Source organism: Halichoerus grypus, chromosome 13, assembly GCF_964656455.1.
Source record: "Halichoerus grypus chromosome 13, mHalGry1.hap1.1, whole genome shotgun sequence".
In the NCBI taxonomy this organism is placed as follows: domain Eukaryota; kingdom Metazoa; phylum Chordata; class Mammalia; order Carnivora; family Phocidae; genus Halichoerus; species Halichoerus grypus.
The window spans coordinates 85,730,339-85,756,985 of NC_135724.1; the positions used below are offsets into that span (position 1 = coordinate 85,730,339).

Here is a 26,647-nt window from a genome sequence, read left to right on the forward strand (position 1 = left end):
CTGAAGCTCAGGGGTTTTTCTGTCCGTAACTCAAACCTTTGTTAGGCATTCTCTAAAGACTTCATACAAAGTAACCCTTGGGGGAATCAACCCTTTAGAAAGACAGAAATTGATTTTAATGTGAGAAAAAAAAAACATGGTAATATGGAAAGCAACAATCAAACATGTATGAATGAAGATGGAAAAAAATTGCTTTTACAAGTCTAGAAATCTATCAGGACCCAGACATCTGTCACCTCCTGAACAGACTTTAATTTTAGAGTTTGCTTCCTTTAAAATTTTTTCCCCTTCTCTTCCCATAGTTAGATGGATTTCACATATGCTTGGGATTTCACAAACTCGGTCTTGGTAGGTGTGATATCTAAGAATATCTGAAGCTGTTTCCAAGTCGTTGTGGGATGACGCTTGTCTTGTTCTTTGAAATCCAGCCTTTGGATTTTTCTTACTCCTCATGGCTACTCTTGTGACGTCAGGTGATTCTCAAATCCATGTCTGCAGACAAGAACTGACCCAAGACCAAGTATCATTTCTGGGGGCCTTTTTCTGCTCATAGAAATCCTCCAGTGCATCATGTTTCAAACTACAAATGCATCCTCTGGTGATCTTGTGAAAATGCAGATTCTGATTCAGTAGGGCTGAAGTCAGACCTGAGAGTGCATTTGCAACAGCCCCAGGTGATGTTGATGGTGCGGCTTGGCAGACTGCACCTTGAGTGGCGAAGCTCCAGCGGGCTTGTTATTCTCTGCTTACCCCCCAGCCCCACCCCAGATCCATTCTCTGCCCTATAGACCGTAGCACCTGGACTCCTGGCTCTCTGGCTTCCGGATGGGTTAGGCCAATGGAAGGTGGGGCCAATGGATTGAGCCAATGGAAAGCAACAGCAGGAGATCAGAGCGCCATATACTTAAAATAGCAAAGAGTACTTTGCAGGTGTGATTAAATTAAGGATCTTGAGATGGAGAGATTATCCTGGGTTATTTGGGTCGGCCCAATATAATCATCTGGGTCCTTATAAGTGAAATAGGGAGTAAGGAATGTCAGCATGAGACGCGACCAGCTGTTCGTGGCTTTGAAGATAGAGGAAGGGACCAGGAGGCAAAGAATGTGGGAAGCCTCTAAAAGGTAGAAAAGGCAAGGGAATGAATTCTCCTCTACAGTCTCCAGGGGAATGCACCCCTCCTAAAACCTCAACTGTACTCCAGTGAAACCCATTTCAGATTTCTGACCTCTAGAACCATAAGATAATAAGTTTGTGGTGTTGTTTTTTTAAGATTTTAGTTTTAAGTAATCTCTGCACCCAACGTGGGGCTCAAACTCGCAACCCTGAGGTCAAGTGTTGCATGCTCTACCAGCTGAACCAGCCAGGCGCCCCAAGTTTGTGTTGTTTTAAGCCACTATGTTTGTATTAAGTTATTAACACAGCAATAGGGGATCCAGCGAAGAACAAGACAAAGTCCCTGTCCTCTCGGAGCTGACATTCTAGTGGAGAAGACAATCAACCAACGAATAAACAGAGCAGGATAATTTGAGGTGGCGACGTGTGCTGTGACAAACACAAGACAGGGTGACATAATAGAAAGTGCCTGGGGAGGTCTCCACTTTGCTTAGGGTGGTTCAGAAGGGTATTTTTGGGAAGATGACATTTGAACTGAAATATAAATGACAAGAAGAAGTCAGCCATGTGACAATCTGGAGGGAGAGCCTTTCAGCAACAGGGATCAGCATGTGCAATTGTCCCGCAGAGCTTCTCAGCCAGGGAAGGTATTAACCCCCTCCAGGGGAATTTGGGGTGCCTGTGGTTGCCACCGTGACTATGGGCACCATTGACATTTACCAGGTCAGGATCAGGGATGCAAAATACTCTAAAATATGGAGGAGAGGGGCGCCTGGGTGGCTCAGTCAGTTAAGTGTCTGCCTTCAGCTGAAGTCATGATCCCAGGGTCCTGGGATCGAGCCCAGCATCAGGCTCCCTGCTCGACACCCCAGAGGGAGTCTGCTTCTCCCTCTCCCCATGCTTGTGCACTTTCTCTCTCTCACTTGCTCACTCTCTCAAATAAATAAAATCTTAATAAATAAATAAATAATAAGATATGGAGGAGAGTCCCATGCAGGGAAGTTCTGTCCACTCCAGAAGCCCAGTAAGGAAATGGGATTTGATTCTGAGCATGACGGGAAGCCACTGGAGAGCAGACGACTGTTGGAATCCGATGTGCGTGTTTAACAGACCCCTCTGTGGGGAGAAAGGCAATAGTGGAGCATGATTGGAAACGGAGAGGCCACTTAAGATCTTTCCAGGTTCCAAGAACACTGTTGCCCTATCTCCCTGACCTTCACAAGTGCCTGTGGCTAGATGAGGGTGGCGGTAGTAGAGATAGGGAGAAGCGACGGAGTATAGATTTTGGAAGGGCAAAACCGGCTGGTGGGTTGGACAAGCCGAGGGTGGAATGTGAGGCTCAAGGAGTTGAGGGCGAGTCCCATGTTTCTGGCCTCAGCAACTGGGTGGTGGTGACACCGCTCTCCACACAGATCTTGAACTACTGAGCGACAGGTGCGTGCAGGCGCCAAGCACCGGACACACGGCAGCGAGCAACATAGACAGGGGAGGGTACCTACCTTACGGGTAAGAAATAATCTGTCCAAACCTTCCAATAGTGGCTGACACGTAACTGTCCCTTAGTGAATGAGGGGTAGTGTGGGCATGTCCTTCTAGCCCCTTAGTCTTGAGCCAGGCCTCGCCCATAGCTGTTCTACTTTCCATCTTGTATTCAGCCTGTGTGTGTCTCCTTCCCTTAAATGGGCCATAAAGTCCTTTAAGCCATGGATTAAGACAGACACCTGTTTTGTATTCCCCCCAGCACCCAGCCCGATGCCTGACTCATTGTACTCATTAATAAGCAGTTGAATGGATGCATGCTTGCATGCATACTGTTCGGCACTTTTGAATCTGAAAGAAAATCTGAAGTCATTCTCAACCCAGTGGCCGGGATAATTAAGACCGGTCTCACGTGACAGCTGATGTAGAGATCCAGCATCACCGGGGGTGCTGAGAACGTGTTTCCCGGGCTGGTCTCCTCATTCCCCCCTGAGAATTATCATCACAAGCAAGGCCAAAACCACAACTCCCAGCCCAGACAGGTGTATCCCACACACACCTACAGAAGAGTTTACAGAAACAGATCCTGGTGACTCAGTAATTCCAGTCACCTCAGTCAGTTGTAGAGAATTAAACATCTTTATTCCCCCCGGAGGTGGGGAAAAAATAAAATTAGAAAAATATAGCTTTATTCCTAAACTCAAAACAAGACAGATCCAGAACTCAAGAGAAAAAAAAAAAAAATGTCAAGCAACATGAAGAGTTCACAGAAAGGCCTAAAAATGCTCAGCCTCACTTTTATGAGAAATGCAAACGGAGTTACATCGAGCCATGATTTTTTTACCCATCGGACAGACAAGGTGCGGGTTTGACAACATGCCAAGCGGATGAAGGTGCGAGGCAACAGGCTGCCAGGGATAAAGCAGGTACACCCTCACTGGGGGACGATTCAGCATTGCCTATCCTAGTAAGAAGTGTAAGACCCCTGCAACCAGCACCTTTACCGAGGGACATGTGTTCGAAGTTGCTCCCGGTCCTCGGAGTATGATGGGAAACTCTTCGTGGGAGGTAAGACGTGGAGAGATTTTTCCCTGTGTGCCCTACTGAAACTTCGACGTTTCATTCTAAGTGAATGTATTATCGATTCAAAAAATACGCAAAATTCCAAAATTCAGAAGAGCCTTAAGCCTCAGGGGAGGAACACTTTAAAAACAAAGCCATGTTGGTGAATGGGTGCAGAGTTTTGGTTGGGATGATGGTATGGTTCTGGAGATGGATGGTGGTCGCAGTCATACAACAGTGTGAATAAAATGGTTAAAACGGTGAATTTTATGTTTTGTGTATTTTATTACAATAGAAATAGTTTGAAAACAAAACAAGCACACAAGACTGAATCATGAGGCCACATTCAAATGCCATCATTTGGAAGACTCGGTCACACTGCTAAAACTCAGGGGCTTAGACCACCCAAATTCTCTATGAATAGTCCTGCTTGAATGTTATTGTTCTTTTTTTTTAAGATTTATTTATTTATTAGAGAGACAGCAGAAGCAGGAGGGGCAGAGGGAGAAAGAGACTCTCCAGCAGACTCTGCACTGACCTCGGAGCTGGACACAGGGCTGGATCTCACGATCCTGAGAACATGACCAAAGGCAAAACCAAGAGTCCGATGCTCAACCGACCACACCACCCCAGGCGCCCCATAATGTTATCATTCTTAATAAAGGAATTTTATTAATTGTAAAACTAAATTGCAATTTTTTAAAGTTTTTTATTTATTTAAGTAATCTCCACACCGAACATGGGGCTCAATCTCACAATCCCCGAGATCAAGAGTCACATGTTTCTCAGATTGAGCCAGCCAGGCACTCCAACTAAATTGCAATTTAACTTTGCTTTGTGAGTTTCTATGAAAACACGACACAGGAAAAAAAATCCTTTGCCTCTACGACATGAATTTTGATTTTTCCCTTAAAAAATGTGATGTTGGTGGGCGCCTGGGTGGCTCAGTTGGTTAAGCGACTGCCTTCGGCTCAGGTCATGATCCCGGAGTCCTGGGATCGAGTCCCGCATCGGGCTCCCTGCTCGGCGGGGAGCCTGCTTCTCCCTCTGACCCTATCCCCTCTCATGCTGTTTCTCTCTCTCTGTCAAATAAATAAATAAATAAAATCTTAAAAAAAAAAAAAAAAATGTGATGTTGGTGATGATTATATTCAGAATTAAATGGCTCATTCCAAACCATAGTGTACACTCTAAATTACACAAGGAAGTCCTAGCAAAACTGGCCTAGATGACCCAAAATAGTGAATTTAGACAAGAACTGAACAGTTAAAAATGCAGTGGATAGATACACAGAGACTGGAAACACTAAAATATGTAAAAATGTACTCCATTTCGTTGCAAAAATGTGTCCCTAAAGTTCTAGAAAGCCATCCATATGGATCACGATAATTATTCTTTGTTCAGTGATAGAGATGCAAGAGTTGAACAGAGAAACAGCTATTGTCTTGCACGTTCATTTTTAGAAAGAGATACACACACACAGAGGTTCACTGGTCAGGAAGAAGCTCAGGCGACCCCCACGACTGAATTCTAACTTCCCCCTAATTCATTCCTCTAGGTATTCATTTGACATTCACTTGACATTAACACCCCAAATACTGACTACTCCAGTCCAGTTAGAACTATCTACCTCCGGGGCGCCTGGGTGGCTCAGTCGCTTAAGCATCTGCCTTCAGCTCAGGTCATGATCCCAGGGTCCTGGGATAGAGTCCTACATCGGGCTCCCTGCTCCTCGGGGAGCCTGCTTCTCCCTCTCCCACTCCCCCTGCTTGTGCTCTTGCTCTCTCTGACAAATAAATAAATAAATAAAATATTTTTTAAAAAAAGAACTATCTGCCTCCCCGGCTACACCCAGCGCCTCAAAAGCAGGAACTGTTTGGTTCATCCATTCCTCAGTGCCTAGCACCTTGCAGGGGTGGATTTCATCTTTGCTGAATGGAAGAGAATCTGACCCCCAAATCCCTGCCGGTCCGGTATAACTCTACAGTCTGATCAGGTAGAGAGGACTTCAAGTCTGAGGAGCACGTGTAATCTCTTCATCCATACGCTGCCAGCGGGTTTTACAGGGCAATATCACTTTCTCACAACCTTTATTTTAGGAGCGATATTTTCTATCATGATGTCACTTTGGGATTTAAATCATCTGACCTCAAATGACATGAGTATCAGCTCATTGGTAACTGCTGCTATTGATAAAACAGCAAATCTCTATTTTGGACTCATTATCATTTTGCAAATTCAGTTATTTGGAAGCGTAGCTGGGTCCTGGGGGCGGGTGGGGAGAACGGCACCTGCAGTGAAACCATTCACTCGAGGTCCTGCCAGTCCCTTTGTGCGGCCTCTCACAGAGCACAAGCAAATGGCTGGATGCAAAGCATACGTGTAATGGGATCCAACAGTGAGCAGGTACTTTCTTCAGAAGCTTTTCACTGACAAGATGACCGAGTCAAATAAACCCTCAGTTCTCTGTCCACAATTGATTTGTTACGGGAATTCCGGCTTTGTCTCTAATCTGCACATTTTCTTGGGGGTTTTTCTTGTGAGTAGGAACTGTAGAACTAGGAGGCTCTTTCATGACGTGTGGAAGACAAGATATTGTCACTGCCTTCTCAGGATCTCAGGAAGGATTATGGGGAATGAGGCGTCTCCAGGCGGCCGGCGCACCCACACCTCCTCTGGAACCCCAGAGGGTCACCACCCCGGGAGCACAGAGCCCCTCCTCCTAATCCTCATCGTTTGGAAGGAGTTGTCTCATCTCTGTCTTTCCTGCTGTCCGGGCAGCCTGCATCTTCAAGCACTGCCTGTAGCCGTTAGCATTTCTGCCTTCTGACTCGTGCGAGGCCCAGCTCCCACTAGAATGTCACCCCTGGGAGGGTGGCCACCATGTCTGTCTCAGTCACCGCTTGGCCCGAGTCTAGCACACGGGAGGCGTCTGGCATTGCCCAGGGGCTCCCTACTTTGTGAATGGCTAGAGGACTGGTCTCACCAACAAAACCAGCTGAATCTGACTGATAGGCGTTAAGTAACTCGGTTGAGACCGAGAGGACAATAGTGTTTCACGGTGTAAATGAGTAATATGAATCTCTCCTTAGATTTACAGCAGAGAACTGACAACTACCTGTTTTGTTTCTTATAAAATGATTTCTTTCTGCCAATGTTCATGCAGTGCTGTCAGAAGCAGCAAATGGCCTTGTTTGCTTGTGGCCTAAATCTATTCTCAAGGGACAAGCTGGTGTCCTGTGGTATACAATTTACTCCTACGAGCCTCCTCTGTCATCCCCACCTGGCACCATTTACACTCAGTTTGTATGCTTCCTGATCATTTCCTTATGTTTTACAGACATACTTTCTATTCGTTACTCCTAAGTTCTTGCAAATAGAATCCCCTGCCTCCCGAAGCTATTCATTGAGTGGGTGATCAATAAATGCTTGAGGGACTGACTCATGGATTCTGTATTCCGAGTTATCCTCTAGATAAGAGCTGCTAAATGTCAGCATTTGGCCGGTATAAGAGGTTGAGTGACCTATAATCCCAGTTTTTCCTGGACATTTCCAATGACGTAAATGACCAATACCATAATATAAGAAAATGGTTTTATTCCTAATTCTTAGTTCCCATACAGTTTACAAATACACGTTTACTCTGATAACACGGCTTTGCAACCACCAACGCAGCTGAACTAACACCCATAAACACAGGTGGGGAGACAAGTAACATCCACTAATGTTTCTCTACATAAACTATTCTTTTCATGTCATTTTTTAAAAACAATTGCAAACAGACTACATAATACGTGGGCAAAAAGGCAATTAAGTGAATCTCTTGAAACACTAAATGTATAATAAACAGTGCATATTATCAACATTTACATGATTCACATCAAAATGATGACATCCTAAAATGTATTCCTTTTAAAGGATAGATTTATCAATAAAATATTACATATCTTTTAATACTCTGGTACAATACTTCATATAATGCAGGAAAATTAAATGTAGGTCTAGTCATCAGCTTAATAAAGGATCCTTTTCCGTTAGCTTTTATTAATAAAAGAATCACAATTATGTCATAAATAAACAGGCAAATTATTAATTACATGATTTGAGGTTTAGGATGAAAACTTGTAGAAATTAGTTTGATATACAGTAAAGTTATACAACACACTAAAACCAACTGTTTAATATTTTTGCCTTGTGTGAACTGCCCATAGTGAAAAAAGAACAAACTTTTCAATGATGGAAGATACAATAAACTGTATTTTGGAACTTATTTTTCAAGAGGAAGAGGGAGAAAGGTTTCAACAACATTACGATCCTCATAAAGGCATCTTGAAATCCGGGAGGCCATGTGCTTGCTATATAAACTTTATTCCCCCAACAACATACAGAAAACAGAAACTGTACTGGGTGCGTCCTTATGTCTACAGTCTAAGTTCCCCTTACGGATTAATAAGCTACAACAAAACACTTCACAATTGCATACCCTTTCCACATTCCCCCCGAACTAGAAATAACCCAGGATGTCATATTAGTTCTTCAGATCCCCAGTAAAATAGCCCCTAAAAATAATCTTGATAACCTTCTTGGCTGTTCCAAAGCACCTAGGCTCCATAAAGAAAGTACAAACACCAAGAAAGTCATACGGCAATTTTCTCATCCCCATTTAGCCGCATCTAAAAAGTCACTGATTCAACGGGAGAGAGGTCCGTGATTTTCAGGAGGGTCACACACTGGAGGTGAGGTGTCTTTTTTATTTATTTATTTATTTATTTTTTAAAAAAAGCTCTTAAGACTCTGAAATTTGGCTTTTTAAAAAAACCCCAATACCATGTGTCAGATAATTTCTTCACCCCAAATATAAAACCCTATGCTTATCATTTTAAAATACTCCACCAGCTACGGGATATTGTGCAAATTTAATGTCTACCAGCAACCCGGGAGCAGAGTGCATCCCTGTATCTATGACACCCACTTGCCAGGTAACCGGATTCAACCTACTCGGGTTCTGACTGCGCTGGCCCCGCGCCCTCTGACCTCCTCACAAACCACCTCTCTCGAACTTTCATGTCCACTACTTTTTAACACCTGCACCCCCACCTCCCCACATCTTCACGGCCTCGCTCCCTGATGCCAACTCGGGGAGAGCAATCTCAGCTGAGAACCTGCAATCCCCTTTTCACCAGACACACGACAAACCTCGGCAACCTCGGGACTACTACAATCTTGTCTTGGCAGAAGTTTACATAACATGATGGTTTGCTGACTCCGTGGAGGGAAATCTAAATGAAATCAATGTCCTGTAACAAACACAGCTAGCCGAGATCAGGCATTTCTGTTCCAAGCACAGAACAACTTGATCTTAAGCTACAAGCGGAGACGTTAATGCAGCAGATAAACCCTTGTATGCTGGTGAAAGACTTGGGCCCCAAAGTCCAGAGTCTCAACTGTACCACAAAATCAAGGCAAACTAGAAAATTTCAATGTGACAATGCAATAAAAAGAACAGGATTCAAGATCGTTGTTGCACATACTGAACTGGAATCTCTTCCTTTACAAGCTTGACGAGAAGACAGTAGTTACTGACATTCCCCTTAGAAGGTAATTACCTCTGGGCCACACCTGCGTTCTAAAGCCATTCTAGGCTCAATGGGGGGGTGGGGGGGGGGTCGATGTGCATTTTGTCTGTGAAAATGGCAGCGAAGGCAGTCCCCAAACTACCTCAAGGTTTCACGGGAGGTAAAGACCTCAGAACGGAAGTACTACCGGGGCTGGATTGGGAGCCAAAGCCAGAAGAATCTGCGTGAGGAGACCGTAACCTTATGGCCAAGTCACCGTGGCATTTTATTATCCTTACAAAGTCCACCAATGACACTTTCACTGAAACATACCCACTGAAGGCTGATTCCACACACAGGGCAAAGAGGACGTCTCTGGAGAAGGCACTTCAGGTAGAACGGCAGCAAATCTTACTGCTTGATCGGAACCAAAACGAACTACTGCTCATCCAGTCTGAGGCGCGGCCTCGTGAGGAGCGCCCCCTCTGGGCTGCAGCCTGCCTGAAACCTCGGGCAGGGAGGAAGCACTGCCCTCTGCGGGGGGGCCCCGGGACAGGGTAGTTCTGCGTTCAGATGCTCTGCCCCCTCAACACATCCATCCTTACGAGACCAGTTTCCCCAAGTGACGGCTCAGAAAATATGCTCAGAGCCAGCAGAAGTGGTTCAGGAAGCTTCTAGAAGGCCCTCTATTTCTCAGTTTGACTTCCAGCTTACACCAGCTATTAGAAGCGGCTTCCATTTCCCAACGTCACCAGCAGCTTCTACTTTTGCTAACAATTGCTGTTTTCCTGTGACACTGGTTCTGACAGCCTATTACTCTGGGGGGCCCCCCGTGAATCACACCTCCGCTTCGTGCCCTCGTGCCATCCCCCCTTCCTGAATCTGGGCTGGGCCTGTGATGCTTTAATCAACAGAGGGCAGGCGAAGTTCTGGGTTTAAGTCTTAAGAAGGCCTGGCCATTGCTGCTTGACACCCTCGGGAGCTCTGAGCCGCCATGTAAGCGGTCCAGCTACCCTGCTGGCGGGGCCCCTGGGAGCCACCGCATGGAGGAGAGGCCCGGGGACCTGCAGAAAGAAGCCCAGCCATCCCGGTGTCTTTGGGCGACCAGCTGACCACACGGGCAACACCAGCGAGAGGACAGGAACAGCTCAGCTGAGCCCAGCCCAGATTGAAGAACAGGGAGGAGGCAAACAAAAGAAGTATGGTTTCAGCCACTGCATTTCGGGGTGGTTTGTCACCAACAATCGATAACCACGACACTGGTTGGTTATCCACAGATGCACTTTTTCTAAATACAAGACGATGACTCAAATGAAAAGAAAACATGACAAACATTTTCCCACCACCTCCTTCTCAGCCAACAGGCTGAATGGTAACTGGCGATCCGCTAAGAAGAAAACACACCTTTTCTCCCAAGTTTCCATGATTCTTTTTTCCCATGATTTTTTAATGGCAATGCAAAGGTAGAGAGTCGACTTCTGACAGTCTGGGGCCACTGGCCTAATGATCATTTAGCCAAAAAAAGAGGCCATCAAATGACTTTTCCACTACTGGATAAGCAATGATAAATGAAACTGTTCTCACTCCCACGGGATGTTGTCACCCTTCCCAAAACGTTTTTCCTCTTATAAGTGCCCTGTCATCCCTCACAAAGAGAAAAATAATTGAATTTTTAAGGTTATAAAAAGAGAAGAAAATGCCAATAAGTAGAATGTGAATCACCGTCATCTGTAAAATACAGAGCACAATTAACTGCTTCCTCAATTTAAAATAAAATTCTATGAAATATAACACTGTCTACATTGTAGAGATGATTTCTTCTTATCTGAGGAAATGAGTAATTGGTAATCAGGTATTGTTGAGTTAGAATACAGTGGTCTTTAAATGGTTTCGAATTTTGCTTATCCAAAGGTAGTCAACCACAACACAAGCCTTCCAAATTCAAATCATTCTTCACATATACTTTCTTGCATCTGGTCTTGATCTTTTTAGGGAGGGGTAAAGGTCCACATCTGGGGAAGAAATAAGTTAGAATTTTTAAGGAGCACACATCTAAAAATTTCTCAAGGCATTAAACCATTTTTCAAGGAGATGGATAGCTTTTAAATATACTACCCACTGCAATGGGAATTTCACCGTGCAATACTGAAACTGTGAGTTTCCAACACACATCACGAAGTGGGTCACTGTCTACAGGGGTGACTGACAGGGAAGAGGCGAGAGGAGTTCCCAGCGACAGAGCTCGTAGGGGTGTGGAGGTGAGAGGGGCGCAGGCCCAGGGATGCCAGAGCCCTGGGTCAGACAGCCCGGCAGGGGCCAAGGGGGATGAGAACTCGGGCATCCTGATGCCGACCCTCCAGAGCTGTGTCCCCCCGCGTCCCGGGTCCCCACAGACCATCTCCCAGCACAGCTCGGGTCAACCGACTCTAATACAAACGGAAGGAGCACTGCCATCTGCTCTTGCTCACCCGTGCCAACCATCTCTCCACAACGAAGTACCAGCGGGGCCCCTCCCAGAATTAATTCTGTATTTGGTTTCAATCCTTAATGAACTTGAAAATAAATCCAGCTTAGAAAAAAGGAGTTTAGGAAGAGAAAAAAGAGGCTGGTTTGTAAAACTTCGTTACGGTGCCCCTCGCTAGAATACTCACAAACAATCTGCCTGCTTAAAAACACCACAAATGATATCAACAACCGGTGAGCGCTTCCATTTAAATACCTAGGTCTGTGCTGACGTCCTGGTGGGTGTTCTCATCTGAAACTTTTCTGCTGCTGCATCAGACCCACGTTTTCATAGACTCTAGCATTATCTTCTCTCATTCTGAAAAGAAAAAAAAAAAAAAAAAAAAGGAAAGAAAACATGAATAAAAACGCCGACCATGCTGTCCAAGCTCGCATGGTATTTATAAAGCACATACTCCATTCTTTGAGGACCCGATACGGTGCAGACACAGGCCCCAGGAGCTGCGTTCTAGGACGGGCTGTAAGACATAAAACATACAGCAATATCAAGCTCAAAGTGGAGTAAGAGCCTCGAGTCCCCGTGCTCTCTGGGGTTGGAGGAAAGCGAGCCTTTTTTCTGGCGGGCAGAGCAAAGGAGGCCTATACGATGAGGCCTTTGAGTAAGACCTTCAAGCCGGGTGAGACGTGAGCACATAGAAAGGACAGGTATTCGTTTCAAGCAGAGGGATCCTAATGGGCAAGAGGTCCAAGGAAGGAAAGCGCAGGTGCAGTGAGACCCACAGACCCATGTAGCCCCGAATCCAGCTACATGAAGGGGAACAATGAGGGTGAAGCTCAGTGGTGGCGCAGGGCTCTGGGATGGAGGGCCAGTGCATCAGAGGCCAGACTCCATTCTGCTGAGCAGGGAGTGGAAATCAGAGCAGTCTTGGGGGGACAGGGGACCCGGCAGCCATAGATGCCAATCTGAGAGGGACAAGAAGGGGCTTGGGGTCCAGGGTATCCTGCGTTACACCCTGTAAGGAGCATGATGGGAGTGGAGAGGCAAAGAACCTGCCGCATGGGGAGGCCACTGGCAATAAGGGAGTCGTCAGAGTTCATGAGCTCTGCCAATATTCGGGGAACGCTCTCTGGCCAGGACTCAGAGCCCGGACGAGCTGGTGCCATGGCAAATGACTGCAGATAGCAATTTAAAATACCAACTTTCCCCATCAGTCCACCGGGAAAGGAAAAAGCAGGCAGAAGGAAGAGGCAGCTTGGTGGAGAGAATACTTTTGCTGTATAATTTCATTTCAATGTTAACTAGAAGCCAAATGTAAATACAAGCCTCATATTTGCTATCTAAAACGTGTATATAGAGTATTAAAGTCAGCAGGGCTTTAAAAATCCACATCAGAAGCAAACAGAGATAAGACTCTTGGGGGAAAATAAAAAGTAAATGTTATACCACAGACTACCTTAGAATATAGAGAAAAACAATAATTTACGACTGCGGTTCACATAATCGATTTAACAAATGTTCTCCTAACACATGTTTTAGCTTAAACAAGGGGTTGGCAAAGTTCTTCTGAAAAGGATCAGAGGGTAAGTAATTTAGTCTCTGCAGGCCATACTCAGTCTCTGGCATATAATATTCTTTGTGCTGCCGTTTTTATTTTCATTTTTTTTAAATATAACACCTTAAAAACCATTCATGAGCTGTACAAAAACAGGGCATGGCCAGAATCTGTCCCGGGGGCTGTAGTTTGCAGACTCTTGGTTTAAAGGCTCAAAGGAGATGTCTGTTCTCTGTTGACCAGAAAATTAACAGATCATGACCGTGTCGAGACATTAATGGTCAACTTATTTACTTTTACTTAGCAAAGAGTCTTAACACAGCCAAAGGAGTGTTACCCACTTTTGTTGTGTATCATTAACAACAGAAGTTATCCCCACCCCATAAAAAGGAAAATGAAGATTCTTCTTAGAGAACCACCACTTGATATACCGATAACCTCACATAATCACAAATAGTGTACCAATCAGCCTTTGGTTTAGGTGAATTAAAATTTAGTTCAGAAAGCCACTGCCACTCACTAAGCAGCTGGGCAACAATAATGACAGGCGTGTGCTGCAAAGACCTGCTGTTTTTTAAGCTTTTCTATAGGATTGTGTTCAGGTAGAAAGAATTTCCTTCATTATTACTTACTCTGCACAAGATGGTGTTGGGGTACAAGGCGGGAGGGGACTCTGATCTCCACTTGTCTGGTCCGTTAGAGAATACTTAATATTTGTGTATTCATGCCCTTTCCTCTTGCTTTTCTGAAAGGTGAAGATTGCATATATGAGGAATTGGACTTTTTTAAAGGGAAAAAGAAGCAAAGAAGGCATTTTACCAAAGAGAGACGGACAGACAGGCAGACAGAAAGGCTGGACCCTAAATAATGATATGTTGATCAAATGTCAGGGAATTCACCTCAATGTAAGTAACACCATAGAAGTGAAAAGTACTTTTGAACCATATAATTCAAAAGCACAGAGTCATGCATTAACAACTTAGTATATTAAATCAAATGTGTCTATTTCTGAGCTAAGAGAGAATTCTCACTTTCTTTGCCACATTAACATCTAATCATTTCATAGTTCACTTGCAACACATTTAATGATTCTCAGATAAACAGTTGGGAAAAGAGTTCCAGAAATAAATTCACTCCAAGTAAAAATGGCCCACAGGTACAGAGGATGGTAATGCTTTAGCGTCTCTTCCCCGCCTCCCACCCCCAGCCCAGAAAAGACCCTAGCACCTTTAAAACTTCATTTTTGGCTCTAATGATACCCTTGAAAAAAAAAAAAAATTGGCAAGGAAAACCAGCAGAATGTAATCTCATTACAGATGCAGAGTGAACCATATTTGGTAGGAGTCCCGGTTAGATGATTTATCACAATTCACTCTTAAATTCACCTAAAAACAACCAATTCTGAAAATCGAACCCACCAATCATCATTATATAATGTTGCCTTCATTCTAGGATTATTCAAGAAAACCAGCAAATATTAGAAAGCGTGCCCACATCAAATACTGACGTGTAGCAGAGACTTCCATTCGCCGCTGGGAGAGGGTAAATTGGTGTGCTCTTAGTCCAAACTCGCAATACTAACCAGTTAGTATCCAGTAATAACAAAACTATATTCGACAACCTTGAACATTCGCTTCTTGAGAAACTCACACACAGAAGCCTAAAAGGGCTATGAAAGGATGTCTAGTGACATGTTATTCTTAATAATGTCTACACCAAGAGAATGAATCAATGTGATGTATTCCTATCATGAAATAATTTGCAACAGTGAAGAGGAGCAACAAAAAGAGAGACTATGTGTTTATCAAAACAGGTGTCACTATCAATGTTAAGTGGAAAAACACAAATTACAGAACAATACAACAGTAAGATACCATCTGGCTGAACATTCTAAACGTATAAAACAATGTTATCTACTATATGTAGATTATTGGTATTTGTATTTTAAAATATAAAAAGAGACTGCAAGCAGGGGTACCTGGGTGGCTCAGCTGGTTGAGCGTCTGACTTTGGCGCATGATCTCAGGTCCTGGGATCGAGCCCTGCGTCCAGCTCCCCACTCAGTGGGGAGTCTGTTTGTCCCTCTCCCTCTGCCCCTCCCCCTGCTTGCACTCTATCTCTCTCTGTCTCAAATAAATAAATAAAATCTTTTTTTTTTTTTTAAGATTTTATTTATTTATTTGAGAGAGAGAGAGAGAGAGAGAGAGCACATGAGAGGGGGGAGGGTCAGAGGGAGAAGCAGACTCCCTGCTGAGCAGGGAGCCCGATGCGGAACTCGATCCCGGGACTCCAGGATCATGACCTGAGCCGAAGGCAGTCGCTTAACCAACTGAGCCACCCAGGCGCCCAATGAATAAAATCTTTAAAAAAAAAAGACTGCAAGCCTAGTGATTGCCCTGGGGTTCCAAGGATAGAAATGAGGGGTGCACTTGGGCTGACAGCTGTACCTGCCACATTTGATTGCTGTTATAAAAGGAAAAAGAGGGGTGCCTGGCTGGCTCACTCAGAAGAGTGTTTGACTCTTGATCTTGGGGTCGTGAGTTAGAGCCCTACGTGGGGTGTAGAGATTACCTTAGTAATAAATAAGTAAATGGGAAAAAACTTGGATGAAATGTGACAAAACGTCCAATTTAGGTATAGTACTATTACTTTAAATTTTTTTCAAAATGAAACATAAAACAAATTTAAATTCACTGGTGAAGGTTCTTCTTCCTCTCCTTACTCAAAACTCGCCCCAAAACAGTAGAAAATCTTATTTCACATACAACAAGAGTTGTTACGACTCTAACCTATAAATTCTAAAGCATCTCTGCGACCATATGTGAACATGGGACCAAAATAAAAAGGAAGCTGGACAGCCTAAGAGATTCACTGTCTGACTCTCCACAGAAAAAGCCTGACATGAACAGGCAGCTAGCTGCTTGCTGTCCGCCTCATCGTGCTGTCTGCAACCGTGTGGAAAAGGAAACGTCCTAAAGGACGACTGGGTGCCCAGGCCCCTGGATGACCCCATGGAGCCGAGCTGCCCACTTCCTTCCCAAATGGCCTGCCAGCTCAGATTTTTACGTTAGAAGAGAAATGAGCTTCTATCTTGTTGAAGCCACTATTTATTCAGGCTCTGTTAAGGCAGCCCAACCAGTTTGTTAACTGACCAAGCAGCCATCACGGAACTTATAGTCTAGGGAAGAAGTTGCAAAAAAGAAATTCAAGGAGAAAACGTTTTGTTTACTCTACACAGTATTTTAATGTTTTGAACAACTGTTTTTAAAAATCGAAAGGCCTTAAAAAGCAGTCACAGATTTTTAGCACTGAAATACTGACTTCCACAGGAAACAATTTTTTTAAAGCTAGAATTTAAAATGAAATATTAAGTGGAAGACCTGGCAGAGAACATCACTTATTTTAAAACTTATTCTGGACAGTTGGCACCGACTCTTGGTCTCAGTTCAGGTCTTGGTCTCAGGGTTGTGAGTTCAAGCCCTGTGTTGTGATCCACACTGGTGTGGAGCCTTATTAAAATAACTTAAAAAAAAAACAGGGAGCCTGGGTGGCTCAGTCGTTAAGCGTCTGCCTTCGGCTCAGGTCATGATCCCGGGGTCCTGGGATCGAGTCCCACATCGGGCTCCCTGCTCGGCGGGAAGCCTGCCTCTCCCACTCCCCCTGCTTGTGTTCCTGCTCTAACTATCTCTCTCTCTGTCAAATAAATAAATAAAATCTTAAAAAAAAAAAAAAAAAAAAAAACGGGAGGCTGGGTGGCTCAGTCGTTAAGCGTCTGCCTTCAGCTCAGGTCAGGATCCCAGGGTCCTGGGATCGAGCCCCGCATGGGGCTCCCTGCTCGGCGGGAAGCCCGTGTCTCCCTCTCCCACTCCCCCTGCTTGTGTTCCCTCTCTCGCTGTGTCTCTGTCAAATAAATAAATAAAATCTTAAAAAAAAAACAAAAAACCTTAATCTGGAGTTGAAAAATCCTAACTCGTTTTTTTTTTTAAATAAAAATGTGAAATATACAATCAATAAGTTGAAGCATAAGCTTGCTTTCTACTCAACACTTTTTTTAAAATTGTGGTAAAAGAAAAATAACAGATAACATGAGATGTAGGCTCTTGACAAAATTTTGAGTGTACAGTGCAATCCTGTCAAGTGCATGCTATCGCTGTGCGGCAGGCCTCCAGAACTCTTCCATCTTATATGACTGAAACTCTATACCCACTGAACAGCAACCCCCATTTCTCCTTCCCTACTACTTTCTTGAAGGAAAAAAAAAAAAAAGTATTTCTACATAAATTACAAAAGAATTTTCTAATGGGGAATACTTAATACAAATGAGACAGGAATTATTTCAGTGAATTAAGTCACTCAAAGAAAAACATAAAAACGTTGGAGCTTCTTAGCTTATTGAGAAAGAACAAGAAATAAAACTGATCCACAAATCAGATGAGTTTATTTCTCAGTACTGTGACAGCCCAGGCTGTCCATATAGAACAAGAAAAAAATCTCAGGGGATAGGGGTTATTTTGATTTTAGGGGGGCGGAGGGTGACTTGTTACAGAGCCCTAAAAAAATGGTCTGAAATTGATCTATCCTTCACCTGAATTCAAGGACACAGCAGAGTTACCAAACCTTTTGTAATATTGATAATAAATCTTACGGGCTTGACAGCTAATACAGTCAAGGATGAGAGGAGGGTCCAACCACAAGTCTCGAAAATCATCTGGCATTAAATATCCTGCCACGTGAAGTAATTGCAGTCCATTCTTAAACTGTAAATTACAAAAAAAAGCCTGTGGTGCCTGGCTGGCTCGGGTTAGTAGAGCATGTGACTCTTGATCTTGGGGTCGTGAATTCGAGCCCCATGTTGGGCATAGAGATTACTTTAAAAAAAAATTAAGACTACAAAATAAAGCATATATTAATTAAAAAAAAAAAGAAAAGAAAAGAAAAGCCCCAAAGCCAAGAGCAGGAAGAAAGGATCAAATGAAAATGCTCTAGGGGCATCTGGGTGGCTCAGTCGGTTAAGTGTCCAACTCTTGATTTTGGCTCAGGTCATGATCTCAGGGTCGCTGAGATCAAGCCCCATGCCATTCCGTGCGGGGGCAAGAAGCCTGTTTAAGATTCTCTCTCCCTACTATGGACTCCGAGAAACAAACTGAGGGTTTTAGAGGGGAGGGGGGGTGGGGGGATGGGTTAGCCTGGTGATGGGTATTAAGGAGGGCATGTATCGCATGGAGCACTGGGTGTTATATGCAATGAATCATGGAACACAACATCAAAAAAAAAAAAGATTCTCTCTCTCTCTCCCTCTCCCTCTGCTCCTCCCCTCCCCTGCTTGTGTGCACATGCACTCTCTCTCTCAAAAAAATAAAAAGAAAAGAAAAAACAGGATAAATAGAGAGAAGAGACAAATCTTCCTTACAAAGGAATTCTAAATAAGTTATGTAGAAACTACCCATTCTAGAAGCTGGAGCTTAATTCCTCCCCTTCCTTTGGGTATGGTCTGCACTAAATGACTCACTTCCAAAGAACAGAGTAAGGACAAGGAAAAAGAGTCACTGCTACAGTGAGAGAAATCTGGCAGACACCACCTAAGCCTAGTGATGAAGGTTAATATCCCCAGGCCATGTTGTTATCGGGTGCCCCTTGAGTGATGAGAAGGGCACCTCGCAACTCACCTTATTGGTACTCTGCCCAAAAATCCATTACTCTAATCAAATCACGAGAAAACATGAGACAAACCCACACTGAGGGGCATTCTACAAGATACCTGACTAGAACTCTTCAGAAGTGTCACGGTCATGAGAAACAAAGACTAAGAAACTAGTACAGACCCACAGGGGCACTAAATTCAATGTGGGATCCTGGACAGGATCCTAGAACAAAAAAAGAACATTCGTGGGAAAACTGGTGAAATCCAAATAAATCGCAGAGCTTAGTTACCAGCAATACATCGGGGTTAATTATTTAGTTTTGATAAAGGTACCATGGTTATACAAGATGTTAACGTTACAGGAAATGGATGATGCACACATAGGAACTCTGTATTATCTTTGCAACTTTTCTAGAAGTTTAAATATTCCAAAATAAAAAGTTAATTTAAAAAAACTACTGGAGGGAGGAGAGTATGTGTGTGTATACATATATACCTCATATAATATATAAACCTCATATAAATATGAGGTTGTAGAGCAAGGGCTCAACTAGAGCATGAATTAATTAGCAATTAGCCATACAAATAATGCTATACCAGCACAAATAAGCACAACCAGTACCCAGATCTTGGCTTCCAAATACCACTCACTCTACAATAAAGAGAATCAGGGCCCCTATGAAAAACAGCTGGGAAAGTACAGGATGAGTCTTCATATTCTGGTGTCAAAAAGTATAAGGAAGTGAGATGGGGGTGCCTGGGTGGCTCAGTCGGTTAAGCGGCTGCCTTCAGTTCAGGTCATGATCCCAGGGTCCTGGGATCGAGTCCTGCATCGGGCTCCCTGCTCAGCAGGAAGTCTGCTTCTCTCCCTCCCTCTGACCGTCCACCCTGCTCTTGTTCTCACTCGCTCTTTCTCTCTCAAATAAATACATAAAAAATCTTTAAAAATATAAGAAACTAAACAAATGAATGGGGGGGGGAGGCAAACAAAGAAACAGACTTTTTCCCCCCCAAGAAACAGACTCAACTACAGAGAACACACTGATGGTTACCAGAGGGGTGGGGGATGGGTGAACTAGGTGAGGGGATTAAGGAGGGCGCTTGTGAGGAGCACCCGATATTGTACGTAAGAGCTGAATCAGTAAATTCTACACCTGAAACCAATTTTACACTGTATGTTAACTGGAATTTAAATAAAAACATCATTTTAAAAAAAGGAAGTACTCAAAAATAGGAACTATCAAAAGGACACAAGAACCAATTTGAACAGGTGCCCAACTAGCCAAATTTGGGACAATTTAAGCAACAAAATAAATAGTAGTAATGAACTATCACCCATTCTGACATGAATGAATGAATGATGAATGAATGAATGAATGAGAAGGGAAAGCTCTTCCTTAGAGAAGGCTCCCACCTAATAAATGAAAAGGGAATTAAGGTCTACGGCCATACCACCCTGAACGCGCCAATCTCGTCTGATCTTGGAAGCTAAGCAGGGTCAGGCCTGGTTAGTACTCAGATGGGAAAAAGGAATTATGGAAGTAGGAAATCACCACTGGGCAGATATCACAGGAGTAATTTTTCCAGGCAAGAATAGTGAATACATGACATGTAAAATCAGTGGGCAAAAGGTTTGATGGAAAGGAGGTTATTTATATAGTCTCAAACATCTTCCTATAAGATATTAATTAAAAAGGGGGAAATCGTCCCTGTACAGTGGAGAAAGAGAACATTGCCAGTCGATGAAACGTATCAATAGAGGTGCTCCTGACGGGAGGTATCAGGATGCAACATCACTTCTGTGCCCGTCCTGTCAAAAACACAAGACCTGAATCTAATCGAGGGAGCACATCAGACAAATCCAAATTGAGGGGCATTCTACGAAATAACTGGCCTGAACTCTTCAAAAATGGCAAGGTCGAGGAAGATGAAGACTGAGAGACTGTCCCAGACGAAAGTAAAGATACTTGACAACCACATGCACCAGGGGACCCTGGATCACAGAAAGACCAGAGGAGGACAAACTGGCCAAATTTGAATATGGTCTGCAGATTAGAAAATAGTGCCGTATCAATGCTAGCTCCCTGGTTCTGATCATTTCACGATGGTTAGGTAAAAGAATGTCTTCATTTCTAGGACATACACATCAGAGTATTAAGAGGCAAGGGCGCACAAATGGTGGCAACTTACGAGCATTTCATTTTTAAAAGTACATATTGTATATAGAGAGAGAAAATACAAATGAATGATAAAGTGTGTTAAAATGTTAACAGGGTGAAGGGAATTCCATACACTGTTTTTGCAAATTAAAAAAAAAAATTTAATATTGTTAAGTGGAAGTTAACAAAGAAATCTACTTTCAAGTAAATGGCAGAGTGTGGGAAGAATCCTTTATAAAAACTTGAGAATTTTCTCAAACTCGCCTCACTTGCACCTTCCCCTGGACGCCCCCCTGTCTCTGCTTCGCCTCCTCCTGGCGCTACTTCCTGCTTCCATCCCCGGGCTCACCACCCCTGAGGCACTCTTTTTTCATTTACCCTCTTTGGCAAATTCCTTCAATCCAGAAGGTCCTTAACTCTTTAGAATTGTGGAAATGATGGTATTTAAAAGGATTAACCAATGATCCTAAATGAGTTTCATTCTTTTGCTTAATTTAAAACTCAGGCAGCTTCACTGTTTAAGGAACATGTTCTGTTTTTGTCTAGCTCCTCCCGACCCCCAAAAACAGCAGTGATAAAGATATTTTTAAAGGAGCTCCTAAATCCAAATTACAACTTGAGATTTAGGGTCAGAGAGACTATATATGGTAATGAGAAGATGCGAAGTGCTATCAAGGATGGGAGGGGAAGGCCCTCAAGTCGCCAAAACAAGAATAAATAACAAAGCTTCTGAATGAAATAAAGAGAGCTTTTCCCCCAGCTTTTCTAAACAAGATTACATTATATGCCTCAAGATATTCCTGAATTTGTACCAACTGTGTTTATACTATGTTTATAAATACTCTTTGTATTTATTAGGAGGTCCTTCTCTTTGGGGAACTTTATGCTTTAACTATTCCTGCCCCAAATTCAGTATAACTGGAAGACAAATACAAAATAGCCTATAGTGGGGCACCTGGGTGGCTCAGTTGGTTAAGCATCTGCCTTCAGCTCAGGTCATGATCTCAGGGTCCTGGGATCAAGTCCCACGTCGGGCTCCCTGCTCAGCGGGGAGTCTGCTTCTCCCTCTCTTGCTCCCCCTGCTTGTGCTCTCTCTCTCAAATAAATAAAATCTTCAAAAAAAAAAAAGAAAGAAAGAAAGAAAGAAAAAAGAAAATAGCCTATAGTAACCATCTAAATATTTCACAACACAACGATAACACCAAGTCAGATTTAAAGCACTAAAGGTCAAAACTGGTACTTTGTTGATTATTTGACCTTACATATCTATACATACATACACTATTGCTGAAGATGTTTTTGTACAATAAAACAATCTAGTGTTTGGGTTTTTTTTTTAAGATTTTATTTATTTATTTGAGAGACAGCGGGGAAAGGAGCAGAGGGAGAGGGACAAGCAGGCTCTGCACTGAGTGCAGAGCCCGATGCCAGGCTCAATCTCACAAGCCTGAGATCATGCATGACCTGAGCCGAAACCAAGAGTTGGATGCTTAATCGACTGAGCCACCCAGGTGCCCCTCTAGTGTTTTCATGTGAACTGAGAACCTACTAAGCTAACTAACAGGTATCTTACTTTGGCTAGCCAAGCTTTGATAATGTGGCTGCCATTCTGCTAGGCTGGAAGTCTCACAATTTGCCAGCAGGTACCATTCTAAGAAGCCGGGTTCTCTGGAAGGCAATACACAGGGTAAAGCAGGCAGGCAGGTATCCGCGCTGTTCAGACACTCCCTTGTCTGCAGCAGAGCAGCGGGGCTGAGGGGGGGTGGGGGGAAACGCCCAAATCCCCAAAGGAGCAGTCTCCTCATTTTCCTCCTCTCAGCGTATTCCTAATTAACTCAGCTTTGTGTCTGTTATGAATAGCTTCAAATGGAAAGGATCCAACTCCACATTCTTCTTCATTATGCATGGCTTATTAAAATTGAAGTTTCACTGTTTCCAACTCAACCAAGTTGATGGTTCAAACTGCTGTGTGCTATGAAGAGTGAAGCATTCGTTTAAGAGATGGGATCCAGATAAAGACGGTCCGGATCTAAACCAGAACAGGCTGGAAACTTCGAGGCTTTCAGTTCCAAACTTACCGTGTGAAAGTCCTGGGGTCTGTCTGGGAAGATCCTAACCTTTCCATGGGGCAGTTCCCCAATCTGCCAGGCCAGAACGACAGCAGTTACCTCCCTAAGCTACCCCCTACTGAAATATCAGAGTTGTGAAGAGAGGCCCTTCCTGGTTGGGAACGAGTTTCCCATTCCCAAACAATGGCAGCTGTCTCTCAGAGGCTCATTCTGCTCAAAAGGAGAGCGTATCTGACTGAGCTGCCCAGAAGAGAAAATGAAAATCTGCACTCCAGCCCCTCCAGGATTGGTACCTGCTCTTCTTCAATCCTGCGCTGTAGTGTTTCAATGTAATGCTGGACGGCCATATAGATGAATCGGTACTGTGCTTCTGTCTGGACCATCCCTGACCTCTGAGACCGCACCATCTGAATGGTTTTGGGAACATCGATGTCACAGTCGACGCCTGCAAAGCAAGCACCATGAGGCACTAGGAGAAACCGCAGCACCGGGATGAAGTGGTGTAATGCACAACTTTTAGCAGACTCAGAAATAGAGCAAATTTAGTCTTTAATGTTCTAACTGAACGTGTTCCAATGCCTACAATGGCCTTCTGACCGATACAAATGATTCCAGAAAATTACCTGAGAAAGTGTCGGAGGTCGGGACCCCCTCACTTTCCAACCCCATAACGTCCAGCCAGGATGAGGTGGGTGGGCAGAGACCACCAAAGCACATTCAACAAAAGTCCCTGGCAGTGGAACCCACAGCTCCTAAGCTTCATTTTATGTCAAAAGCTCAAATAGAATCAGTTTTGTTCTCTCGTAAACATACTGAAAGTCAAAGTCTTCAGCCCAGATTTTGTGAAAATGTTTTAACATTCAAATTCTCTCCCCCGGGCTATTTTCACTAGCACATAAACTAAAAACAGGAACTATTGCTTCTTGCCCTCCAGATGACCTACCTTTCTCTCTGATGATGTCAATAAGGATATCAATCACAATGAACGTCCCTGTCCTGCCGATTCCAGCACTGTGGGCAGAAGGACAAAGAGCAATGACAATGGAGTCGTTCATGGGGGTTTCAGACTCAAAACCAAGCTACTAATATTAACAGAAACAATGTCTGATCTTGGGAGTATTTATAAGATTGTCTATTTGAATAGATTAGCTAAGAGCACAGGGCTTTGGAGTTAGTCCAACCTATACTTGGAGCCCAGCTTCTCCAGTATAACGTGCCTGAGGTAAGTCCCATACCTCTCTGACCCTCCGTTTCCTCGTCGGTGAAATGGGGATAATGGTACATACTTCACAAGGTTGTTGTGTGGCTCAAATGTTAGTAATGTATGGAAAACACTAAGCTCAGAGGCTGGAATGGAGCAAGTGCTCAATAAACAGTAGCTTTTAAGAAAGCGAATAGTTTCACACGCAGCTACTTGCCCAATGTATGGATGAGCTTTGGGAAACTAAACTTTCCCCGGTATAACCACGAAGCCCAGACTTGGGTGCCAGCAGGCTGTAAACCGTGGTAGAGGCCACGGGCGGGGCTCCAGAGCCTGGGTGGGGAGTGGTCCAAATCTTTTGAAGCGAACAAGTGTCTTATCAGGGGGGGAAATGTATCTTATTTCTGTGGCAGAAGAAAATAGGATCACAATCAAAGCGATGAATTCTAAATCACCATATTTTTTAAAAAAGCAAAAAACACAAGCAGACATTACTAGACTATGTAAGGGCTCCCTGAGAATAAGGACCAAGTTCACCACCCTCTGCCCGGCCACCGCCAATACCTGGCAGTCCCGTAGGACCCATGAGAAAAATACTCTGGGGTCAAAGTGTCCCTTAATGCAGTTATGCATGCCTCAAACAGAGATTAAATTTTTCTCACAGTTCAAGAGCTGGGGTGAGTAGGTAAAAGCAAGCCCTAGTGGCATTAAGAGCTGGGCCAGGCTGCTGCCCAGAGAGGGGGCAGGGGCCGGTCACCTGCAGTGAACTACCACAGGCCCTGCATCCATAATGCTCTCTTGCTTATGGTGGACCTCCTCCAGGAAGTCCAGCACGCCCCCAGGGTCACTGGGCACTCCGTGGTCCGGCCAGGTCCGAAAGTGGTATTGCCACACGGTTCTCTCTGTATTCCCCTGGAGTAGAGCCAAGAAAAACCAGAAAAGAATTAAATAAATCAAGGGGTTGAGGAATCACCCAGCTCTGATCTTGCCCAGACCCGACGTGAGCCAATGGAGCAGGCCAGCACCGAATCTCCTCACGCTCCATTTAAAACTCAGAGGAGTTTCCCAATCACGTCTCCTTTTGGAGCTGGCTGAGCAACCCTGAAGGCAACTCTTTGCCTCTGTCCTAAGAACCGAAATGTCCAGTTCAGCAATTAGCTCCTCAGGAAGCTACAACCTGAGTCACCTTTCTGAATCCTCGGTGGCAGGCAATGTCTCCGTTCCTCGTCATCCGTGTGTAGTCCAACTCAGGGGGCAACTGAAGCCTCTGGGACCTGGGGCTCTCTTCCCAGCAGATGAGAAAACAGCTATCCTCTCAAGACACGTGTTCCTCTTTGTCTTTTTACACCCAGCCCTCCTCCCCTCTCCCAAAACATCCACTTCTATTATTACATCGTAGTGTTTTAACCTTCTGTTCAATGCAAAGTAGATAGAAAGACAAGCTTTGTGATCAGAAGGCTGGGTTTAGGCCCGAACCCCACCGTTAAAATCACTGTGGTCTCCAGACATCTCTAAGCCTCAATTTCTTCATTTGCAAAGAGGAATAATAATCTCTCTTGCAATACCACTGAGAGGGATTAAACAAGACCAGTTAAACACACAGCCACCCCTTGGCAGCAATAAGAGACTCAGCCACCAGTGCTCTCCTGAGGAGAGGGATCATTAACAAAGGTCAAGACTACAGAAGACCAAAAGCACCACATTCGGGGTCCACCCAGATGAGGTCGCTGCAGCAGCACTGCTGACTGCCCCATCTTCGTCCTCCGTAGCTGCAGGAAATCCAAGCTACTGATGTTTTTAAAGGAGATTTAAAAAAGAAAGAAAAACGAAGCCAGTGTCCACTACCAGTGACCTTCAGGACATCCAAGGAATCTGAACCACAATTAAGATCTTTTCGTGAATCACGTGCATTTAATTTACTGATGTCACGATAAAAATTTTTCTTGATGTTACCAGTTAGCTAAAACTCAGGGGCTACACAGGAAGGACAGTCAGGGAAGGAGAGCCAGCTGCCCAGCACAGCCCTGCTCCTCCTCCTTGGTAAATCTCTGTCCCAGGAGATCTCTGACCCAACTCCTCCCTACTAGGAAACTTAACGAGATCATGTCACAGCACTTTAGAAAAAAATGTAATGTGTTCTATAAAAAGCAGTTAACATGTAACCAGGAATTCTGGAGAAATCACCTGTTCTATGACGGCACCTGAATCCACGGGTATAAAACACAAACCCAGATGCCAACATTTCCTGTACCTGATGCTTAAAAACCACTGTTAGCACTAAAACTGAAGAAACATCCACCTGCTACTCAGAAACACCTGATAACAAGCAGATGGGCGGTTTAGCCTAAAAC

At 44.1% G+C, this 26,647-nt stretch overlaps 1 protein-coding gene across 1 annotated transcript in view; it reads right to left on the bottom strand.

Annotated features, from left to right (window-relative positions):
- Window positions 1-7,235: 7,235 nt before the first annotated feature.
- The window catches only part of PTPN11 (protein tyrosine phosphatase non-receptor type 11), an 81,742-nt gene continuing 62,330 nt past the window's right edge, over window positions 7,236-26,647 (bottom strand). The window contains exons 12-17 of the mRNA XM_078060945.1: window positions 25,054-25,208; window positions 24,039-24,106; window positions 23,389-23,540; window positions 13,859-13,971; window positions 11,930-12,031; window positions 7,236-11,222 (exon numbers count right to left, since the gene is read on the bottom strand). Coding sequence (XP_077917071.1) covers window positions 11,962-12,031; window positions 13,859-13,971; window positions 23,389-23,540; window positions 24,039-24,106; window positions 25,054-25,208 — 558 coding nt within the window. The 3' untranslated portion in view covers window positions 7,236-11,222; window positions 11,930-11,961. The remainder of the gene's footprint in view (window positions 11,223-11,929; window positions 12,032-13,858; window positions 13,972-23,388; window positions 23,541-24,038; window positions 24,107-25,053; window positions 25,209-26,647) is intronic.